At 39.5% G+C, this 20,635-nt stretch overlaps 1 protein-coding gene across 1 annotated transcript; it reads left to right on the top strand.

The window, feature by feature from the left end:
• The first annotated feature begins 492 nt into the window (after positions 1 to 492).
• On the top strand, positions 493 to 18,720 carry LOC109469330 (glutamate receptor ionotropic, kainate 2-like). Its single transcript, XM_019767834.1, has 15 exons — positions 493 to 798; positions 7,027 to 7,188; positions 7,748 to 7,878; positions 8,346 to 8,466; positions 9,074 to 9,249; positions 9,762 to 9,815; positions 10,700 to 10,867; positions 11,207 to 11,359; positions 11,714 to 11,821; positions 12,390 to 12,506; positions 12,703 to 12,906; positions 13,395 to 13,955; positions 14,780 to 15,005; positions 16,310 to 16,566; positions 18,139 to 18,720. Exons 1-15 carry the CDS (start codon positions 720 to 722, stop codon positions 18,334 to 18,336), a joined length of 2,715 nt encoding a protein of 904 aa, XP_019623393.1. The 5' UTR covers positions 493 to 719; the 3' UTR covers positions 18,337 to 18,720.
• Positions 18,721 to 20,635: the final 1,915 nt, after the last annotated feature.

Raw genomic sequence — 20,635 nt, 5'->3', positions numbered from 1 at the left:
ATACGTGCTGATACTCTATGTTATTTGAAACAATTTTGATTTTAAACTAAAAAAAGTGTAGATATTTTTGTCGCTTTTCTGACTGTAGAGATTATTTTCTTCTATCATGCTACTGACGTACACGTTTGAAAGAACTGACACGGAACGGCATTGACTATATGTTATGACTATATGTTAACAAATGGATAGCGGACATTGCCGTTGTAGAGTTCAAACCACAGTGGAGTAACACAGGATTACTCAGAAACCAACGTGCCGCTCGAAATGGGCTTTCTGAGTCTGGGTCTTTGCCTTCCTACATCGGTGAAAATGTCAGTGGTAAAACGCTTATCTTGGGTAGGTCAAACATGGTCATAGTTTAGTATTATCAGCTTAGTCTGTTTATGTTCAACATTCCTGACCCGTTTTGTAACTCACACGTACTGCCAAAACGTCAACAACGTCCTGTCGTCCGCTTTTGCAGAGTGGCGCGCTTTCAGCAACTCAAGCCTAAAAAATCTGACGCAGTTTTTTTCTTCTCCCCCAGGATTCAGCAGGGGAACTCTTAGTCTTGACCTTCGTGTCGTCATTTCCAAGATGGCGGACGGGCCGTGGAGAGGACTCCGGGTGTTCTACAACAGAACCACGAGGTAGCACCGCTGTCTACATGCTCTACTGTTGAGGCCACCCAGCACTGAAGTTTCTGGAAGATTCTATCACAGTCAACGATATTCACGAAAATGAAGCTTTTTGAGACAGCACTTCTTCTTCACGTTTGCCTTACAATATGTGTGGGCCTTCCCGACACCATAAGAATAGGTAAGTTACGAATCTATTGAATCAGCATTGTTTTATATTTCTCATCTTGTGTACTACTCCTAAATTTAGTGCAATTATTTGATATTACAACAATTGTTGCAAACATTGCGTGTTCAGATTTAGATTAATGACTAACTTAAGAAAATGTCCTTATCATAAGTAAAATGGATATGTTTTCCAGGCTTTGCTTATTACTCGGCACGTATTATTAATTGGGTAATTTCTATTGCCTTGCAAACTGACAAACTGTATCTGTAAGATGCTATTTGATACTACACTGATTGTTGCAAATATTGCGCCGTTCAGATTAAGAATAATGACTCATTTGAGAACATTTTCTTATAAGAAGTAAAATAGATAAGTTTTAGGCTATTATTAATTGGGCCATTTCTACTGTCTTGCAAGATGCTTCGTAATTCCTAATATGCATTACTTCTACTTTAATAAGCTAGAGTTTTGATGAACGAAACAGCTATTTCTTTTACCTCATAACACGCATACATAAACCATAGACGTTCCACGGCCATCGAAGGCTTACAGAAAAGCCTTCAAAGGTCTCTTCCTATCTTCCCAAGGCCATACAAAGTGGTTTTCCACATGTAATATGTATTGTGCAAAGGCTGGCGGCCGCTTTAAAGTCTCCCTGCCCGAGGCACTACACAGCCTCCAGTAATTCTTCTACTTTCAGCATCGCTTCACCTTATATCAAAGACGGTAAATTTAATCTATAACGCATCTCGTGGGAGTTAAGCTCAGTACGCAACAGTGCCTTTTGAAGTCAGGGGAAGACTTGGAAATGATAGAGAAGTAAAAAGATTAAAGAATACGAAATAAAAGGAGTTGCAACTATAGATAAAATGTTGATACATGAATACTAATCATAATTCTTATCGGCATATCCGTTTTCTGATATCGATAATTGTCTTATTTTGAAAAAGCTCCTATTTGGACTTTAATTTAAATCTTATCGAATTCAAAATTAACAGGTAATCATAGGATTAGTTACGCTATAGATAATTCGATACTGATTAATGTATGATTGGAAATGGCGGCATATAGACAAAAATCGTTACACATCGAAAATCCAAAATAGTGACTCTTTTTTTCCATTGTAAACACGAAAAGTTACAGTATTTTAGCAACCGTTTTGAAGGAGTGGTAATGATCGATTTGTGTGTAAGAAGGTTGTTAAGAGCTCCCTGGGCTACAGTGACTTATTTAATTGTCCTTGAAGATTAAGAGAGGTCATTGTAAGGACGGTCACGCTTTCACGCTTTTCTTTGTTCACAGTAAGTAATAAGACGATCCAGCTTGAATTCTTTTTCTCATAAAGACAGATTGTTGTCAATGATTCTTTATTAATGAGTGGAAAATTATCATTTGAATATCCAGTTTTAGTATCCTGGCACAATATGAATTACGTTAATAATATCAACTTTTTTTGGTATTGAAAAATTATACAAAACATCCCTAAGAAAGTAAAAACTGAACAACATTTACTTATTTTGGTTGCAACTTTCTTGGTGTTTATGTTTTCAAAATTTTGCAATTATACCAGTCTCTCAGAGCTGATTATGAAAAGTTAATCCCAGACCCCTTATTTGATGTCAAAGCCTTCCTGCGATTCCATCACTATATAGTAAAATCAAAATTAATGGCAAGTCTGTTTTGAATCAGTTTTCATTCTGTTGTGAAACTACACAAAGTCTGGGGTACGCTTTCTTATATGCAGGTTTTCTGTTTTTATTACATTCTGCATAATTCATTTTCGTTTCCCCTCTGCCAGATTGCTATTCTTTTTCAAGTTTGCGGGGGTGGACCTCAAAGGCTCCTGGCAATTTTCTTTCCAGATTGAAAACTGTTAGAAGCAATTGAAAACAGAAAACAAACAGGAGGCAATTTTCTTTCATGCTGTGTGCCCAGCTGTCACTCAGAGAACATATCTGAATGGTATCAGCTGGAGAGCGGATAAAGGGAAGATAATTATTTAGGTCAAGAAGAGAGAGAGTAATTTTCTCAATGGGGTCTCCGGAAATTATGTCATGCCAAGTAAGGGTGCTTAGAAGAGAAATAATCAAGAGCTGAGTTGTTTCCTGATACGAATTTACAAAGGCCAAACTTTACACAAGTAATCCCTTGAAATCATTGAGAAGGCTATTAGGAATACACAAACGTTAACATTAGAACCTTTCTCATATATAATATATGCTAATTTTCAATAAATCCTGACAAAAGCATTTGACCATGGTTTCAAATATAGTCTTAAATTTCTGAAAAAAAAAGAAGAAAACGTAACAGCCGTAATTTTGGGAAGCTGTTAATACTAACTTCCTGCCATGGCGGCCTTGAGTTGACGTGGTTGTTTAGTGAGATCAGACGTAAGCCACGAACTGTTATCACGGTGTTTTCCTTAGCCGCATTTTTCAGATAAGATTTACTGTATGAGCTATGTTCTTCCTTACTAACATGATTTCTCTAATGAATTGAATTTTATGAATTTACAGCAGAAAATGACAATAGAAATTGAGTTTGTGTTGTATTTCCTCTGGTAAATGGATTATCTTGAATATGAAAACGTATTTGGACTCTTATGTTTTTATGTTTACTGTATGTTGTCTTCCTTAGTTTTACTGTATGTAAGAATACCTTGTCTAACCTGTTGGTCCCCCTTGAAAAACAGCCATTGTAGGCTGAATGGGGCCAAACGGCCGTCCTGAGATGAAATAAATGAATAAATAAAAAGGCTGTCGACTTTGTTGTGCTCAATGAGGGCAGCTGGCAAATCTCCTCGGACGCCCTGAAAAATTAACTCCTTGTTGTTATCTTGAAGTTTGCTCCAAGACGCACGCCGCACGTCTCTGGGTCTTTGATTGGGAGCGCCTTGCACACGCAACACACGCGTACTCATTACACCAGGGTGAAAGGTCAATTATCTGTTTTCACGAAGGCCAGAATCCGATGAGAAGAGATTAAGTAAGACAGGTCTGGACCGTGAAGGGTGAAATGCACAGGTCAAGGTTAATGGCAATAGAAATTGGATAGGTTCAAGTCTTTTATTTCGGGATTCATGCATGTTAGCTATCCTCTTACTTGATTGCACGAAGGCACCAACCACCTGCGATATGCAATATAACACAGGGTTTGAAGACGTCGACGCAGATGTTAATATATATAATTAGAATTGCAAGGCACTTGTGTATCTACGCTTGGTTGACTACCAACAATAAATATAAACTAGGCGTAATATGATTTGAATGAAAACTTTTCATAGAATTAGAAAAGATAAACCTACTTAAAGGCAATTTCCAGTGCAGTTTTTAGGGTTCGGAAACCAGAATTTTTGTAAAGTCAATATTCTACACTTATCTACATACTAAAGTTGAAACAACACTATCCCATTGTATATCGACATTCATGGAGCAAAAGTGCCCAAAATTCTGACGGAAAACGGTTACTCGAAGGACCTGGGTTGAATTTAAGGGTATCACCCAGAAAATAAAGGACTAATCTTGGGGCTTGTTTTAAACGCCTGAAATACTGATTCAAATGTGTTAATGTGGGACAGTATGTGTTAATATCTTACAGATTGCCCTTATCAGAGTATACTTCCAGTTTTGCCGCCCTTTAAAAGGAAAAATGCTGATACAAACGATATAGACGATATTGAAAGAGACAGACAGTGTGTTTGACGGCCGCCGTTGTGCCATGGGGTCGGTCTGCCAGACGTTTTCGTCTTCGATTGGATTTGACTGAACTCTACAGGGCAGACAGCTCCGGTCGATACACAAAGCAAGCATGAAGCACCAACTTGTAACGGAGTAGGATCGGGGACTCAATACCCGACTGCAGATCAATTTTTTTGCAGCTTGCCGACGGTCATAGCCAAGATCAGTTCAGTCCGGGTTATACATTAGCACAGCACATGATCTGTTACTACATGTTGACAGGAATTTCAAACTATTTTTAAACCTCTCAACGTTTCTTCTGGTAAGCATAGCAAATAAAAGAATAGTTTCTTAGCTGCCCAAAATATTGAACCAGGAATTTTAGTTACGAAATTAACTATTATCATGATTTATATGTCAATTAGATGACCTTGTCCTTTTTTTTAATTCTTAAAAATACTCAAAAGTCAATGTTTTTTTTATATATGACGCCTAATTCAAGAGACGCAAAGGAATGAATATGTAATATTTCAAACCTGGCATATGGTTACAATTTCTTGTATCATAAACGATCAAACATTCCCCCTGTACTACAGGTAGCTTTTTTTAACTTTCCAAGATGTATTAATCTAAAAAATTGCTACTCTATCATTTTCTAGTTTGCACTGCGGATCATATTGCCCAAAAGGAAGGGTCCCAATTATGCCGTGTATTGTCTGCATCATTCCTCTTGTGGCGATGATGTTGTATAATGTACCGCTGCGTGGGTTGGTTCACAGTTAGAGGTGTCAGAGTTAGACGTCTGGTGACAGCGCACGCTGTGTGATAAATGGAAGCTGACGCCTTCACAGTACCAACTCAGCAGCCGTGAAGAAAATGGCGTCAGATTATGCTCCACAGGAGACCGCCTCCAAATGTGCAATGGGATCACCTCCGTGCATTCCGCTTGGTCCTTAATTGCAAAGTGCGTTTTGATGTGCTTGACATCAGCTAGTTGATGGCGATACCATTAACTGGCATACGTGTGAACAATGCGAAACTCGGTGCAACACAGGATTATATTTTGAAACTCCACACCATACATTTTTCTCTATGAATGCACTAGTATAAGGAAAAAATTCATACACAATTAAGAGAAATAGGTAATAAAGACTATTTTGAAATTTATGCTTCGACAATAAAACACTAGCAAAAGGATAACAGTGTTACGTTGTAAGAGTAAAATGTAATCTTTATCTATTTTCGTGTTAACGTTTCGTGTTCGGAGCATTGTGCCCTTAGAGTATACTGCTACTTAAACAAATGACGTTGAAACTTTAGACCACATGAGTCTGTTTGGTGATTCTAAGATAACTTACTTCCCCGTGTTTAGCAGTATGTGCCGGTATGGAAATAGGAATGTAAACAGCTTTTACTAGATGAAACCCTGAAACAGCAATATTACGAATGACTATGTGTTTGGCAAAGTATTTTGAAACCCTACCCAAACTGATAAAATCTTCGGATGCCTTGCCTTTTAGAATCGAAGTGAGGTGTACAATATTTACTTAACGTACATATTTTCATCTTTCAAAAATTTTTTAAATTTTTTTAAAGTTAACACTAAGTATCATTCAGTACCTTCCAATACGAATCAAATCGAATTTGAGATAAATTTTAGACAAATGACACTGCCAACTACTCCCCGACCTGCTCCCGAACATCAGCCAAATACCAGCCAACCATGGCCGAACCTCCCGACCAAACTCCGATTTTTAAAAACATTTTGAAACATTCGGCTGCCGCTGCCGATTAGTAGCCGACCTCACCGAACACCAGCCGACTTAAAGTTTGCTCCGACTTACTCCTAACCATGGTTGGGGGCGTTTGACTAGTGTTCGGGGGGGCCATATTCGTGAATGTGTGACAGGGGCTTTAGACAGAAGAATTGGAAACTGATTAGTAATTCTGCCTTTCAAACTCTCAATCAAAGCAATATAGTAGAGGATATTTGTCTATTGCAAGCGAGAAATTGAATGCGTAAAACGCAATGAGCCTCAACATATAGACGCCCATATGGTGTTCTATAAATGACGTTAACTGTATAAAGTAGGGCATTGCTGTGTTCAAATTATCATGCGACCTAAGGTACAGCCACAGCAGTTTCAATTGGATTGAAGTAGTAACAGGTGTTGGAATATTGAATTTATCACAAAGTGATTTGGGTCACCATAGTTCAGTCTTATTTGGTCCCATTATGGTAACGGTGCTATGGAGTCATAATAAATGGATTTTCTATTTGCTCAAAGGACAGAAAATTTAAATGTTGGCTACCGTGATCTTTTTTGTAAGAACGATACATGAAGTTTTCCTGAAGTAAACACTAGTTTTCATGCATTGATGGCGAGAGTATGCTAATTCTTAACATTACCTGGATATTGATGTAACGTTTAGAATCTGTTCGGGGCCCCATAGCAGCTTTTTGAAATAAACTACACCTATCGATATCATTTGTTGTAACCTTCCGAATGGGATAACTCATTATGAAGGAGAGGGTATATTATCATGATTTTTCATACTTCAGGTGGCCTGTTCAACAAGCAAATGCCGTTCACTGATGAGGAGGTGGCATTCAAGTTCGCCATGAACGAAATCAACAAAAACGCGACCCTCCTGGCAGGGTCAACCCTGATCTCTGACATTCAGCAGATCAAAGTCAACGACAGCTACGAGGCCTCCAGAGCAGGTATGTTCTTTATGATGTGTCGTACCCCATGGACGTAGATCTTTAAACAACCCCCTAAATTTTAGTAAAATGTTGAAGTTTATTCCAACACAAGGTTTCACAGAGATCAAATTTTCAACGACCACTGTCGCCTTTATTAGGATAATGAATGACCAATCACTTCAAACGATCACAACCTTGTTTTGGAATAGAGTTCAACATTTTACTACGATGTTTAGAGTTTAAAAAAATTTGATCCAACACAAAAAGTTCTCTCATCTAGAGCTTTCGTCCAGTCACTCTGGTCTTCCTCAGTAGATACTTCTAATGACTACTACCATCTGGCAGACGAACTTTAATGGTAACCCCCTGAATTTATCTTGCGCAAAAAATATGAGGAAGGTGCTCACCAGTTAGAGTACTAACTAGCCGTGCAAGACACCCTCACTACAGATCAGCATGGATTACCACTACACCTGTGCATTGACAAAAGAGTATGGAAAGTAAATTTTAACCGGCATTAAAAGGTTTTAAGGAAGTAAGTTCTCTAAAACGTCTTTTGCCTCTTCTTCTTGTTTAGCTTGCTTCCAGTTGACTCTAGGAGTAGCAGCAATTGTCGGGCCTTCATCGCCCAGATCATCACCTACTGTCCAGTCTCTCTGCACCGCACTCACCGTACCCAACATACAGACAACCTGGAACCCTGACCAGGTAATGTAAAACCCGAGTCATAATTTTGACAAATCAAGGGTGTATATGTTATACCGCAGTACCTTTTTTTAGTTACTACCACTTTGTGCTTCTTTCACATTGGATGCATGGTAACAATGTTTGACTGGATTTACTTGACTTATGTCGAGTGCCACTCTTCCTCTGTCTGCATAGCCGTCTCTATGCCCTCAGTCTGAAGGCCAGTGCATCTGTCTAGCACGCCTAAGTACATGTGAGGGCAGTTTTCCAGGCTAGGCCTCCTACTCCCATGTGCTGGCATGAAGACCATAGTGCTAATTTGGAGGCTACTTCCTTGTTAACGTTGTTTCCACGAGATAATCATGAACGTCTGGCAAAACATAAACGTCTAAGTCGTGTCTTGTATGACAGTATTGGCAGACCAGCCTAAATCTCTTTGTTTGTACAATGTACATGTCTCAAAACAGTGTTTTCTTGATTTTCTACAGGTAGAAGACAGATATTCTGTTAACCTGTACCCAGACGCCTTGATGTTATCTCAGGCCATACTCGACATGGTCAACTACTACGGCTGGACCAGAGTCGCGCTTCTTTACGACAGCGACGACGGTACGTTTTAAATCACATTAAATCATGCTGTAAGCTGTAAGTTAAGTGTAAATATGTAGGATTGTGTCTGTAATTGTGATGTTACATGTATTTGTATTGGAACCCTGGAAGAATAGCCCATAATGGGCTGAAGGGTATCTCAATGAACTGAAACTGAAATCACCACATTTCTAATTTCCATCACCATATATTGCACCATAAATTTAATGCATTTAATCTCATTCCATACTGATAGTGCATATTGTAGAGCATGTGGTTTTACTGAAGGATTCTGATTGCAATCTCTACCTGTACTGTAGTAATCTCAGTATCTACCATGTGCCGGTTGAATTACATATTCTATATTGCCCCTGTAGATTAGATCTTGAATTCCCATCAGTAAAGTTGTCTTCATATACCCTGAACACGGGCCTGGCACATATTGATGATTCTACGTTAAAGGTCGACAAAATGATGAGTGGTACTTGCCACGAACCAGCAGAAACTGACTTGGTAAGGTATCACAGAACTTAATCGAATGTCTATCAAGCACGGCTGCCTGACATAGAAGGAATCCTCCAACATGTAAGTAAAATGAATAGCCGGGATGATTCTGTGGTTGATGCAGCCCTGATAAGACTACAGGAGCTGCTGAAGGCTCCAGCGAGAACCAAGATGGAGCTGAAGATTAGAAAGTTACGGCGGGAGGACGGAGAAGGCGTGCTCAAGGACTGCAAACTGGACGGCAGCAACAACATCATCATCGACGTGTCATACGAGAAACTACCCAGGGTTCTGCACAAGGTACACAGTGCAGTTATTTTGCTTTCCAACTGTATAACGGCGAGATCATATTCGTCTTTGGCCGTTGATTTTGTAGAACATTCAAACAACCTGTACCAGATACCAGAACCAACTACTGGCAATGATCTTCAACAGCCATGCTAGCTAGCTATTTTTATTTACTTTCAAATACATTACTGTATAACATCAACATTATGTGAAAGGGGACTCAGCTGAGCCAGAATTGATTGCATGCCCCCCTCAAGCGTGGACCCAAGATAGCACAGATATCATTAAATTGCATGAACTTGAGACAGTTTGAAAGCGTAATTCCAGAGATGAATACCCTGGCACGCTCGCCAAATCGTTTGCCATCTAATGGTAAGACCTTATCGAAATGCTTTCACAGTCAAGGCAAATTTCACATCACGATTGGGGCATTTCCTAATCTTACGCTGAAAGCTCTTTTATCAGTGCCGAAGTGCTGATCTTTTTGGCGAGACTTACAATTTACCTAACTATCTTCTACACAGGCTCTACAGCTCGGCATGATGACGCATTTCTATCACTACATTGTCACCTCTTTGGTAAGTAGCTTCTCTATTCCAATCTTGTAATGGGCATTGATTTTCTGTACTCCGCTTCTACAGTTGCTGTAATGTACTTAGATGTAACTAGTGTCTATTTGTGTTGCTGAAAAATCTATATCTACATTATCCTGCTATCTCTTAGGCACATTATAGTATCAGTGAACTTGTGAGCACGGCTTGCAAAGTCATCACCGAGCCATCAAATGTAACGTCAAACAATTCAGGCTGCTCCTCAACCAGTAATCGAAATCGATAAACCATGAATTCAGATAAAAGCACGAAAGTGCAACTTCTACTTCAACAAAATAGGAGTATCAGGCACAGGATTACATATGCTGGTTACATGTGGCTCTAATTTGACATTGGTCAATGACATTGGGCATGAACTTGAAGTCAAAGAGGTGACCGAAACAAATTACACCCTACTGAAATCTAACTTTTTATGAACTGTCCTATCGTTTCCTTGTCTACTTGTTATGGAATTTATGCTTATGGCATTTAGCTATTATATAATACTAAAGCCACTGTACATACTCAAGTAATAAAATTGGAGATCGACAGTTTTGCAAATTGTATTCCTTTGTTTAATAAATATTGTTATCATCAAGAAGTTCAGGCAGACTGGTGATGCCCCTGAGTTGTATATTCTAAATAAAGTCTCACAAGTTATGTTTTTGTATTATTCGATGGACCTCTGGAAGAATAGCTATTAATTAAAAAAATATGGAATCAAAAAAATTCAAAGTCCCACTGGCAAGCTCTTCTGTATTTTCGCCGAGGCGTTAGTGTACTGAATGCTGGTCACGCATTTCCTCCTAGGATAGAATTCTATCAAGATTAATCCTTATCGACCCCACCATTTACCTTTAATCTTTCCGCAGGATTTAGCCACGATCGATCTGGAGAACTATAGACATGGTGACGTCAACCTGACGGCGTTCCGGTTGGTCGATAACAATAACCCGAGAGTGCAGGAGGTTCTTCGTGATTGGACGAGAGTACGAGAGTCTTCTAACGTCATTAGTGGTACCATTAAAGATGGCCTCACGGTACGCCTGCCTGACGTGTCTTTATATTAAAAACCTTACACTATATATATACCGTAATGTCAAATAATAAATAAGAATTTCACAATACCTTCGTAAATGTTAATGACAGACCATGACAACATCATCACGATATGCATTTTCATTATTATCTTCATATTTTTTTCTTCATAACCCAGATGGCATTGTCAACATGAAATAAAAGAGAAAGAAATTGAGTACGCGATCCCTAGTTTTATCAGATTCACTTAGCCTTGAAAAAGATTACTTACCTCGTTGCTGTATGCATGATTGGTCTCATACAGATTTTGCAATTTGCTTTAATCTGTTCTATTTCCGCAGACGTCCGTTGCTCTCATGTTTGATGCTATCTACGTGCTCGTGGCCGGACTTGAGGGATCTGACGTTGGTCAGGAGATCTCGCTGAGCAAGTTATCGTGCGACAACAGGAAAGCCTGGCTTTACGGCCATACTGTGCTCAACTACCTGAAAGTAGTAAGTACTACATGTACATTTGTTTTAGTTTTTTTTTTGGTGCTCAAGCTAGTATCGGGTTTTTCTAGACGCTACTGGTACACTTCTAACTTTGGTTGGGTCTACAACGACAAGACAATTGTTCCGAAGAGTATTACCATGTACAAGCAGACGTAGGGCTTTTCAAAAACATGTTAGCTTAATTTAGGTTTTCTTCTAGGAATATTATTGACGTAATGAATTACTTACAAGGAAAAGGTTACAACGTAGCAAACGCAAAAAAAAAACAAATAGAGAAGTAAAATGTTTTGCGATAAATTAATATTTTGCAAGAAAGACATCCTGTAATCCATGTACATATACTTGTATTTCTAGGCGGAATTACAAGACGGCTTAAGTGGTCGGATTAAATTCGACAGTAACGGACAGAGAACCAAGTTTAGCCTGGACGTCATGGAACTCAGGGAAGCTGGGCTGACAAAGGTACAGACTAATTAATGCCAATCAGTTAATGTTGCTTATCAGCTGCCGGGCTGTACGTACGTAATAAGCCACCTCACAATTCAGAGTGCACATGTGCAGTCGTGATGCAATGTCTCTTGTTTGTAAACATGTCTTTGTGTTTTGTCATGTTTACAACATTTACATCTGGACAAGTGGACATAAGTGCATCTTTACTGTCTTCCGAGACACCCTCTTCACGAAGCGTGGAAGCTGCCATTAAAATATTTCAACTGTAACTAGGATATAAATAATGAAAAGCAAGAGAATGAAAACGTACAATGCATTATTGCAATCAATGTTATAAGTCTAGATAAAATTTCAATCTTCTGTGCTGTAATTATCTACTAGTAGTTGATCAACATTATGATAATGGTCTTCCCTTAGTGTCAAGGGTTAGCCTGGAGTCCAGCCTTATCTTGTTAGCTTTGGTCCGCTGCTGGTATCTTGGGAAGCGGACCAAAGCTAACACAGCTGGACTCCAGGCTATGTCAAGACTCCTCTTATGTAGCTTATTTTACGATACCCATCGGCTCATCTCTTTACTTAGATTGGAACTTGGAATTCAGGAGAGCGACAGGCACTGAACATTACCGACAGGTCGTTGTCAGGCTCAAACGTCACCAATTCTCTACGGAACAAGACACTCATAGTCACCACCATTTTGGTAAGGACCAATAAGTTACCGATCTACATTTTCAATAATGAGTTTTCTAATGAATTCTATCTTTATGGCAGCATTCTTAGCCTAAAATACCATCTAATATGCATAAATCACAGTTTTGCTGGCAGATTTGCAAATAAATGCCAAATGCACACAGTCCATATGCTTTACTCATACAAAAGTAATATATGTTGTTCAGGAAAAACCTTACGTCATGCAAAAGAGGTCCGACGAAGAGCTGTTGGGTAACGACAGATTCGAAGGGTTTTGTATCGACTTACTCAACGAGATCGCCGCCATTCTTGGATTCAAGTACGAGATATACCTCGTGCCCGATGGGCAGTATGGCGCACCCATGGAGGACGGGAAATGGTCAGGCATGGTGAAGGAGCTGATAGATCAGGTCAGTGCAGATACTTTGACTTGGACTTTATTGGGACTGCAAGAACTAACCACACATTACATCACCATCATCCCTTACAACGACCCTACAACATACAAACAACGTTTTTTTTTCATATAGAATTTTGTGGTTTTCTTTTTCCTTTTTACAAAACCATGGGTACTTCCTACCTTGCTTACGTTTCGATGTCTATCAGAAACCTTCCTCTGAGCTTCATATAGTACCGACAAGCAGGACAGTCCGAGGCTCTGAGGAAGGCGTAAGATAGATATCGAAACGTAAGCAAGGTAGGAAGAATCCTTGAATGTGTATAAGAAACTCCCATTGTTTTTAACATAGTTCTACTGCATTTGGCATGACGTAGGCCATAAATTGAATGAAATCCTACCTTTTTTAATAATTATTGTATATGAGTATTTTTATGCCTGTTTCTGTATAGACGTCGTTCATTATGACACAGTATTTCTAAACCAATTGTTGCATCACAGCGTGCTGATCTGGCCGTGGCTCCCCTGACCATCAGCTTCATTCGTGAACAAGTCATAGACTTCTCCAAACCGTTCATGAACGTGGGTGTCACCATAATGTACCGCGTACCGAACAGAACCAACCCCGGGGTCTTCTCCTTCCTCAACCCGCTGTCCTACGACATCTGGCTGTATATCCTGCTGTCGTACCTTGCCGTGAGCGGGGTCCTCTTCGTTCTCGCCAGATTCAGCCCGTACGAGTGGTACAATCCTCATCCGTGTAACCCCAACTCGGAGTATCTCGAGAACCAATTCACCCTGCTGAACAGTATGTGGTTCTCTATCGGCGCCTTCATGCAGCAAGGTTCGGAGATCATGCCGCGGGCGCTGTCCACGAGACTTGTAAGCGGAGCGTGGTGGTTCTTCACGCTGATTATGATCTCCTCCTACACCGCTAACCTGGCGGCGTTCCTCACCGTGGAGAGAATGGAGTCACCTATCGAGTCAGCAGATGATTTAGCGAAGCAAACGAGGATAAAGTATGGGACTTTGGATTTCGGGGCAACCCAGACATTCTTTAAGGTGGGATTTTTTTTCATCTGACTTGGTGATTGCTTTTCAAGACGACTGAGCACGACTTAATCCCTTAACATAAGTTCTGTCAAATTGAGTGCGACGTCATCTTGTCTGTATCTAATTTAATCCCTCTTGAAACACGAGTTGACGGCCTATTGAGCAACGTTTTCCATACTCTGTTACAAAGGAGTAAATGAAATAAAGCCCTAAAGTTTGGAAATATGGGATCTATACCTTCAGCACCGTCAGTAATAAACCATATGGCAAATAAAATGCCAAATTACATATTACATCAGGTTATAATCTTATAACATTAATCTCGATGCTAGATTGTAATCACGGTGTCTGCCATGGACTTGGAAATTGATTTCCGTTAAACCTACCGTTGCACATCGGCAGATACTGCCGCAGGCTTAATTGTATACAAAACCACAATTTGATTTCATGGCTAAGAATGCAAGAACGACATATGGTAAAATCGGATTTTGTAAGATCTCTTCCGGTCTTACGGAAATATACAATACAGACACCAGTGGCTTTCAGTTGCAATAAAATCAACTACTATATCCCATAAAACCTACCGATTACGGAATTAATTGGGTCCTTCGTGCAACAAGAATAGATGTAAAATTTGGGTGAGTCCAATTTCTTGTGCTGGAAATTACAGTTTAAACTTGCTGCATAAGAATAGATGTAGAATATCAGCGATTGAATCTTGAGTAGCCACATGTCCAAAAGTACTATTTTTTTGGTGTCTATATTTTCTTAATTTATGATTAGCCTTCAAGAATTTGCAAGCCATAAAAATCTTTTCATATCATTCCATCCAGAATTCTAAAATCCCCACGTATGAGAAAATGTGGGCCTTCATGAGCTCCCAGGAACCGTCGGTGTTCACCAAATCTACGGAGGAGGGGATCGACCGGGTGCTGAACGAGAACTACGCCTTCCTGCTGGAGTCCGCCATGAACGAGTACTTCACCCACAGGAACTGCAACCTCACCCGCGTGGGAGGACTGCTGGACTCGAAGGGTTACGGCATCGGGACTCCTGAGGGTAAGGTGTTTAACGGCGTGGCTCAGATGGGAAGGCCGCGGATTGATGAAGGGATTAAGTGAGGGTGACTCTTTGTCTGGCAGGACTTTAAATCAATGCGCTCTTCTCACCACGAGGGCGGGAGGTGTGAACGCAAGCATCCCTCTGATTACCAGGGCCTGCTGTGATGCTGAAGGTCGGAGAGGTGATACATGCAGACTTCCCGTGGGATTGGACTGCAGTAAGGCCACAGCAAGTAGATTTTATGGATGACATCCTCCGCAGACTCCAAATCTAATAGGGCAAAAAAACAAGGCGGGCTAAAAAAAAAAAACAAGATTCCTACATTTTCAAATTTTGACATCATAAACTTTATTAAACAAGAAATGATAAATATATTGTGGTAAGTTTACTGACAACTATCACAACATTACTATTACATTGCAACAGACATTTTTTCCATCTTCGGCATGTTGGCAACTGTCAGAGGGCAACAAAATTTCTTGTTTTTAATGCGCGTGCTGATGTCATCCATAAAACTTACTTTCTGTGGCCTCTTATATATGTGTTATGGGTTTGTATCAAGTTATGCATTAAACATAACCATGATATGCCACCCTTCTTCCTTTAGGACAAAGAATAATCATGCAGGTGCCTGTTAGGACGTAAATATGTGTTTATGATTATTGGTTGCTCGTTGAAGTGTCCTTTGGCTCCGTGGATTCCGGCAGTCCCCACACGACAAATGCAATCAATGTTGTCGTATGTAACTGACCATTCGGTACATAAATCATGTAAATTTCATATAAAGATGTCCTTACGCGACCTGAAACTCTCGTGAGAATGCATATAGGTAACTTGGCACATTAGTATTCAGACCAACGCGCTGAATGTATTCGTTGCCCTTCCCTGTAGTTATGCGGCGTTTTCACGTGGACAGTATTTTGAATTTCAATAAATTTTGAATTTAAAATAAAACACACCGATTTGACAGCAATTTGAACCTCAATGAAACACTCAAATCCGAATTCTAGTGAAACACACCAATTTTACAGCAATTCGAATTTCAATGAAACATACTTCAAGCTATTAGACATGTATAAATCTTTCGACCCTTCCAGACGTCAACTACAAGACGAAAATATCAGAATAGGAGAAATCTTTTTCACGCAAAATGCAATCCAAAAATACCAACATGATGGACGGAACCTGCCTCATTAAAATCAAAAGTGAGGGAAAACGTTATATTGCTAGATTTTACAATTTACGGTAGTGTGCTGCAGAGTTTTGTAAAAAAATCTTTACCATTTTCTTTTTTTTTTCAGGTTCGCCAATCCGAGACAAAATCACCATAGCCATCCTGCAGCTCCAAGAGGCAGGTCAGATCCAGATGCTGTACAACAAGTGGTGGGTGAACATGGGCCAGTGTTCCAACGAGGACAAGAACAAAGAGGCCAGCGCCCTGGGCGTGGCCAATGTGGGCGGCATCTTCATCGTGCTGATCGCCGGTCTGGTGGTCGGCATAATCGTGGCCATCATCGAGTTCATCTGGAAATCCAGGTCCACTCAGGAAAGGGACAAGGTTCGTGATAACAGTCTTTGCTTAACAGAGCTTTAAAAACAACCTGTACATTCAGGTTAATTAGTGTTAGTTTAGGTATTTTTATGTCTACTTGCACTGCAGTGCCAGGTGTTTAGTGCATATGGACTTTTATTTACATTGCTGATCATTGCCACTTCTGGTGTTTTGAGTTTGATCCATATCTCATTATAAAAGTTAAATTTCCAAGAGCGTTACAGGTAAAAGTTTTCTGGTGTAGGTACGTGTAAAGTACTTGCTCATGTCATGATTTAAAGAAAATGGACTACTTTTAATAATTAGTATATTAGGTAGTTTTTATACATCTTTTCTAACACAGTAGAGAATGTTGAATCAGGCGACTGAATGTAGTTTACTAAACACAAATGCGATTTCATGCTCGATGCTCTGAATTATCTTTGGCTAATTTACATGTGATTAAGTAGTGACCTATAGAGACACTCTCAGCTTATGCCTTACACAAATGCCTGATTTTGGTTAACAGTAGACTATCAGCTTTTTGCTTATAGTCTGGAGAAGCACAGTCGTAATCATCTGGTTATAGAACAATCACACATAAGCCAATGTATAATATACATAACCCGTTATTCTCTGCTATTGTTTATGTCTCTGTCCTTTCCTAACATCTAACTCTCTGTCTTGTCTGTTTCTGTGTCTCCCTTAGCAACACATGCAAAACCTTTCGGATGTCTTCAAGGGTTCTCTCAGCATGGCACCCTCACCAAACTTCGTCTTGCCTACCAACACTAACATTATCCCTCGTCTAAAGACACAGAAAAACGACTACGATGACTACTGTTTGGGCAATAAGGCCTAGCCACTCATCACATGGCAGATGTTTATTAGCATGTTAACATTGTACATTTTATGCAGCTGTTCATGTTGACACAGTATGTAATAAACGCAGCACGCTTTTGCTTACCTCACCACGTCTTTGGCATTGTTCTGCGTAACCGTTTAACATCGCAGCAAGTTAGAACTAGAGCTCATTTCAAAGTTAGCATATAGAAGATTGAGCTTCTAGCTGCCACGTAAACTGACGACATAAAAATGGTAAAGCAGGAAAATTTACTGGCCCGGCTTTTGTAACTTTACAAACTATTAAGCATTTAGAAATCTGTGCACTAAGCCTGTCTATAACACATCGCCAACACCTGCTACTGACACAAACAACTTTTGTTTCATTTGTTCCTTTCTGTTGTCGACTTTTTTCTGTTGTTTATTTTGTAATGTATAACTACAGGGAGAACAAACGTTAAACCAGAACACATAGCCATTATTTTGCATTAAAAGTAGCATAGGGTGTTTGCAAGTGACCGTGACGGAAGTTATGTGCGTTATTTTGACAGTTAAACCCATGGGTTACTAGGCAAATTCAAACCTGTACATGAATTCGCAGTCGTGTAGTCATAAAAGTTGAGCCTTCTTGCCTCAAGCAGCCTGCATGGCAGCTATAATGGCGCATGCAGACAGCCTATAGTTGCAATAATTCTAGCAGAATTACTTTGTTTTCCGTTTTTATGGCCATACAGAGGTACTGTTTTTATCCACCAGATCAGCCTTTGTGACCAAATGCAGCAGCAGTGGAGAGACATCATGGTGGGAGGCACGCGCAGGCCCACCTCGGGTGTCCACAAGGAAGACCTATATTCAGACAGCCTCCCAACGACGGTCCAGGTTGAGCTTTTGAAATTTGAAAAGTTTGACCGGATCAGAACTGACCGAGTTCGTAGAGAATATGCAGATCCCTGAGGAAATTGTTTCCTGTCTGAGGTTAATAATGACGGGAATAGTGAAGAATTAATCAGTGACAATAATAATGAGTTTCAGATACGGTCGTGCCTTTATCACCTGTAGTAACCCAGTCTTATGACCCAATAATAATCAACGAAAACCAACACCGCTCAGCTCACAAGTCTCAGGAGAAAATTACATACTCTCCATTCAACGTGATCCATTAAACAACAAACCAAAGATGACTTACATTGTCTGCCTATTTTTAAACGTAAAATGGTATATGATGATGGTCAAGTAACATTTTGTACACAGCCATGTATACATCTATCGCATTTCACATGACGTCATTGGGACACCAACATGGCGGAGGACACAGCTAAATGTTCGGATTTTAGTCACCAGCAGCTCAAGCGTTTTCGGACATCTGTGGATCTTCCAAACTCCCTAATATTTAAGCTAAATTTGAATTTACGAGTATATGTAAAAGTCTAGGATTGTTTGTAATGTGAAAAAAAACAAGATATGTTGAAATGCAACTGACTAAATCAACATTAAAGTAATGTCACTAGTCAAATTAATGACTGTCAAACCATTAAACGTGAAATAAAACTGTACAAAATGATTTAGGCGTTATCTTTGTCCTATTTAGTTTTTTGACTGGCTTGTTCATTTTGAAAATGTAAGGCTTAACTCTTTCTTTAAACACATTTTTGCAGTAGTTTCATGGCCATTGTATACATGTAATAGAAAAGTTTTATATTCTTCGGCAATGATGTTTGAGAGAGTTCTAAATCGTTATCGATGTATCTTTAAACCGAGATCATGTTAATTCTCAATACACAACGAGGTTCTGTTCCAATTAAAACTGATCACTACAAACTTTTTCTGTCCTTTTGTTCTCTCATAATGCTTTCAATAAATCCGAAGGTAAACATTGCAGACAAACTACATCTAAATCATTGTCCTGTTCCTCTAACACTTAACATCTTTTTGTTCTAGTTCCAGTAGCATCACTTCGAAAGTCTTACCGGTATTAAAAATTACTACAATGTATGTGTGAATTTTGATATATTGTGATAGATTAGGCTGGTTTTGCACTGCATTCGCACAACAGCCAGCGTAACAAAAAGGTCAAATTACGGAATGTGAAGTTGCTGCTGGTTGGCAATCTATAGATTTGAAAACTGTGAGTGTAAGTATCAAATTATATTCATATATCGTTATATTTATCATCATATTTGTGTGATGAGAGATGATTTTAACTAGTACCATATTATTTTGCTTGGGCAGATGATTTGCTGTCGTAACTATTACCTAATAATGAATGATGGTGATGAACAATAATCATATTGAGTGTTGTTGACCATGACTATTTTAGTAGATTTACTTTCTGCACACAAGATATGTTACTAGAATTTGGAGATCAAACAACGCAACGAGAAAACCAAGAGCCAAGAACTAACCACACACGGAGTATTTTGCACCCTAATCAATATGTTGGAAACAATTCAATAAACATTTTATTATCATCATATTTGTAAAAAAAATGCTCTTTTTAATGTGAATAAAATTTGAAGCTGAAACGTTTGGACTGCTTTTCTCCCCCCCCCCCCACTGTCATGTGTACGCAAAATACCTTTTTACTTTCCAGCCTATAGCTTCCATTAGGGCGTTATCTTATCAACGTTACATGCCTTCTAAATTGTGGTCTTCCTTTTACATGTAACCTAACTGACTGTGTCTTTGATAAGGAGCTGGGCTGCTGAGATGATTCACTGAGTTGGAATTCTTATCGCCAAGAATATTCGTCACGATATCATTGAGATGCATTCCGTGAAAGCTGCAGTCGTGTGCAGCCGCTATCGGTTACACGCCGTAGGAGTTTGACACCACAACGTTAACTGTTGACTACAACAGCTAAACCTAACTTTCTCTATTTATATTTACCTAAGTAAAACATAGTGTTTTTTGCGCAGTTTCCTCTTCTCCAATTTAACACATAAGGTCGTTGACCAGGACTAGACGTCTGTCACCATGGTAACTGGTGTTGCACGCGCCATGCAGAGCTGAGTTCAAGAGGGGCTGCATGGTCACCATATGTATGGATGTGTTTGAGTAAGAGTAAACAAAGCAGTACTTTGTTGAGATGGGCCATGTGGATGTAAACATGATGCATTTGCTTTGCTTATGTTACCTTTCTAGTTTGATATGCATTTATCTTTAGGCTCTGTCGGTAAGAAAAAAGATAGAAATGTTTACAGATTGTTGCTTCGTTCTGAAAAAAGCGACCAACCAATGGCAATGTGTTACGGTC

This window comes from Branchiostoma belcheri, unplaced genomic scaffold (assembly GCF_001625305.1).
Source record: "Branchiostoma belcheri isolate BF01 breed outbred unplaced genomic scaffold, Haploidv18h27 scaffold20, whole genome shotgun sequence".
Taxonomy (NCBI): domain Eukaryota; kingdom Metazoa; phylum Chordata; class Leptocardii; order Amphioxiformes; family Branchiostomatidae; genus Branchiostoma; species Branchiostoma belcheri.
The sequence above is the reverse complement of the archived record's forward strand: the minus strand, read 5'-3'. Positions and strand labels throughout refer to the sequence as shown.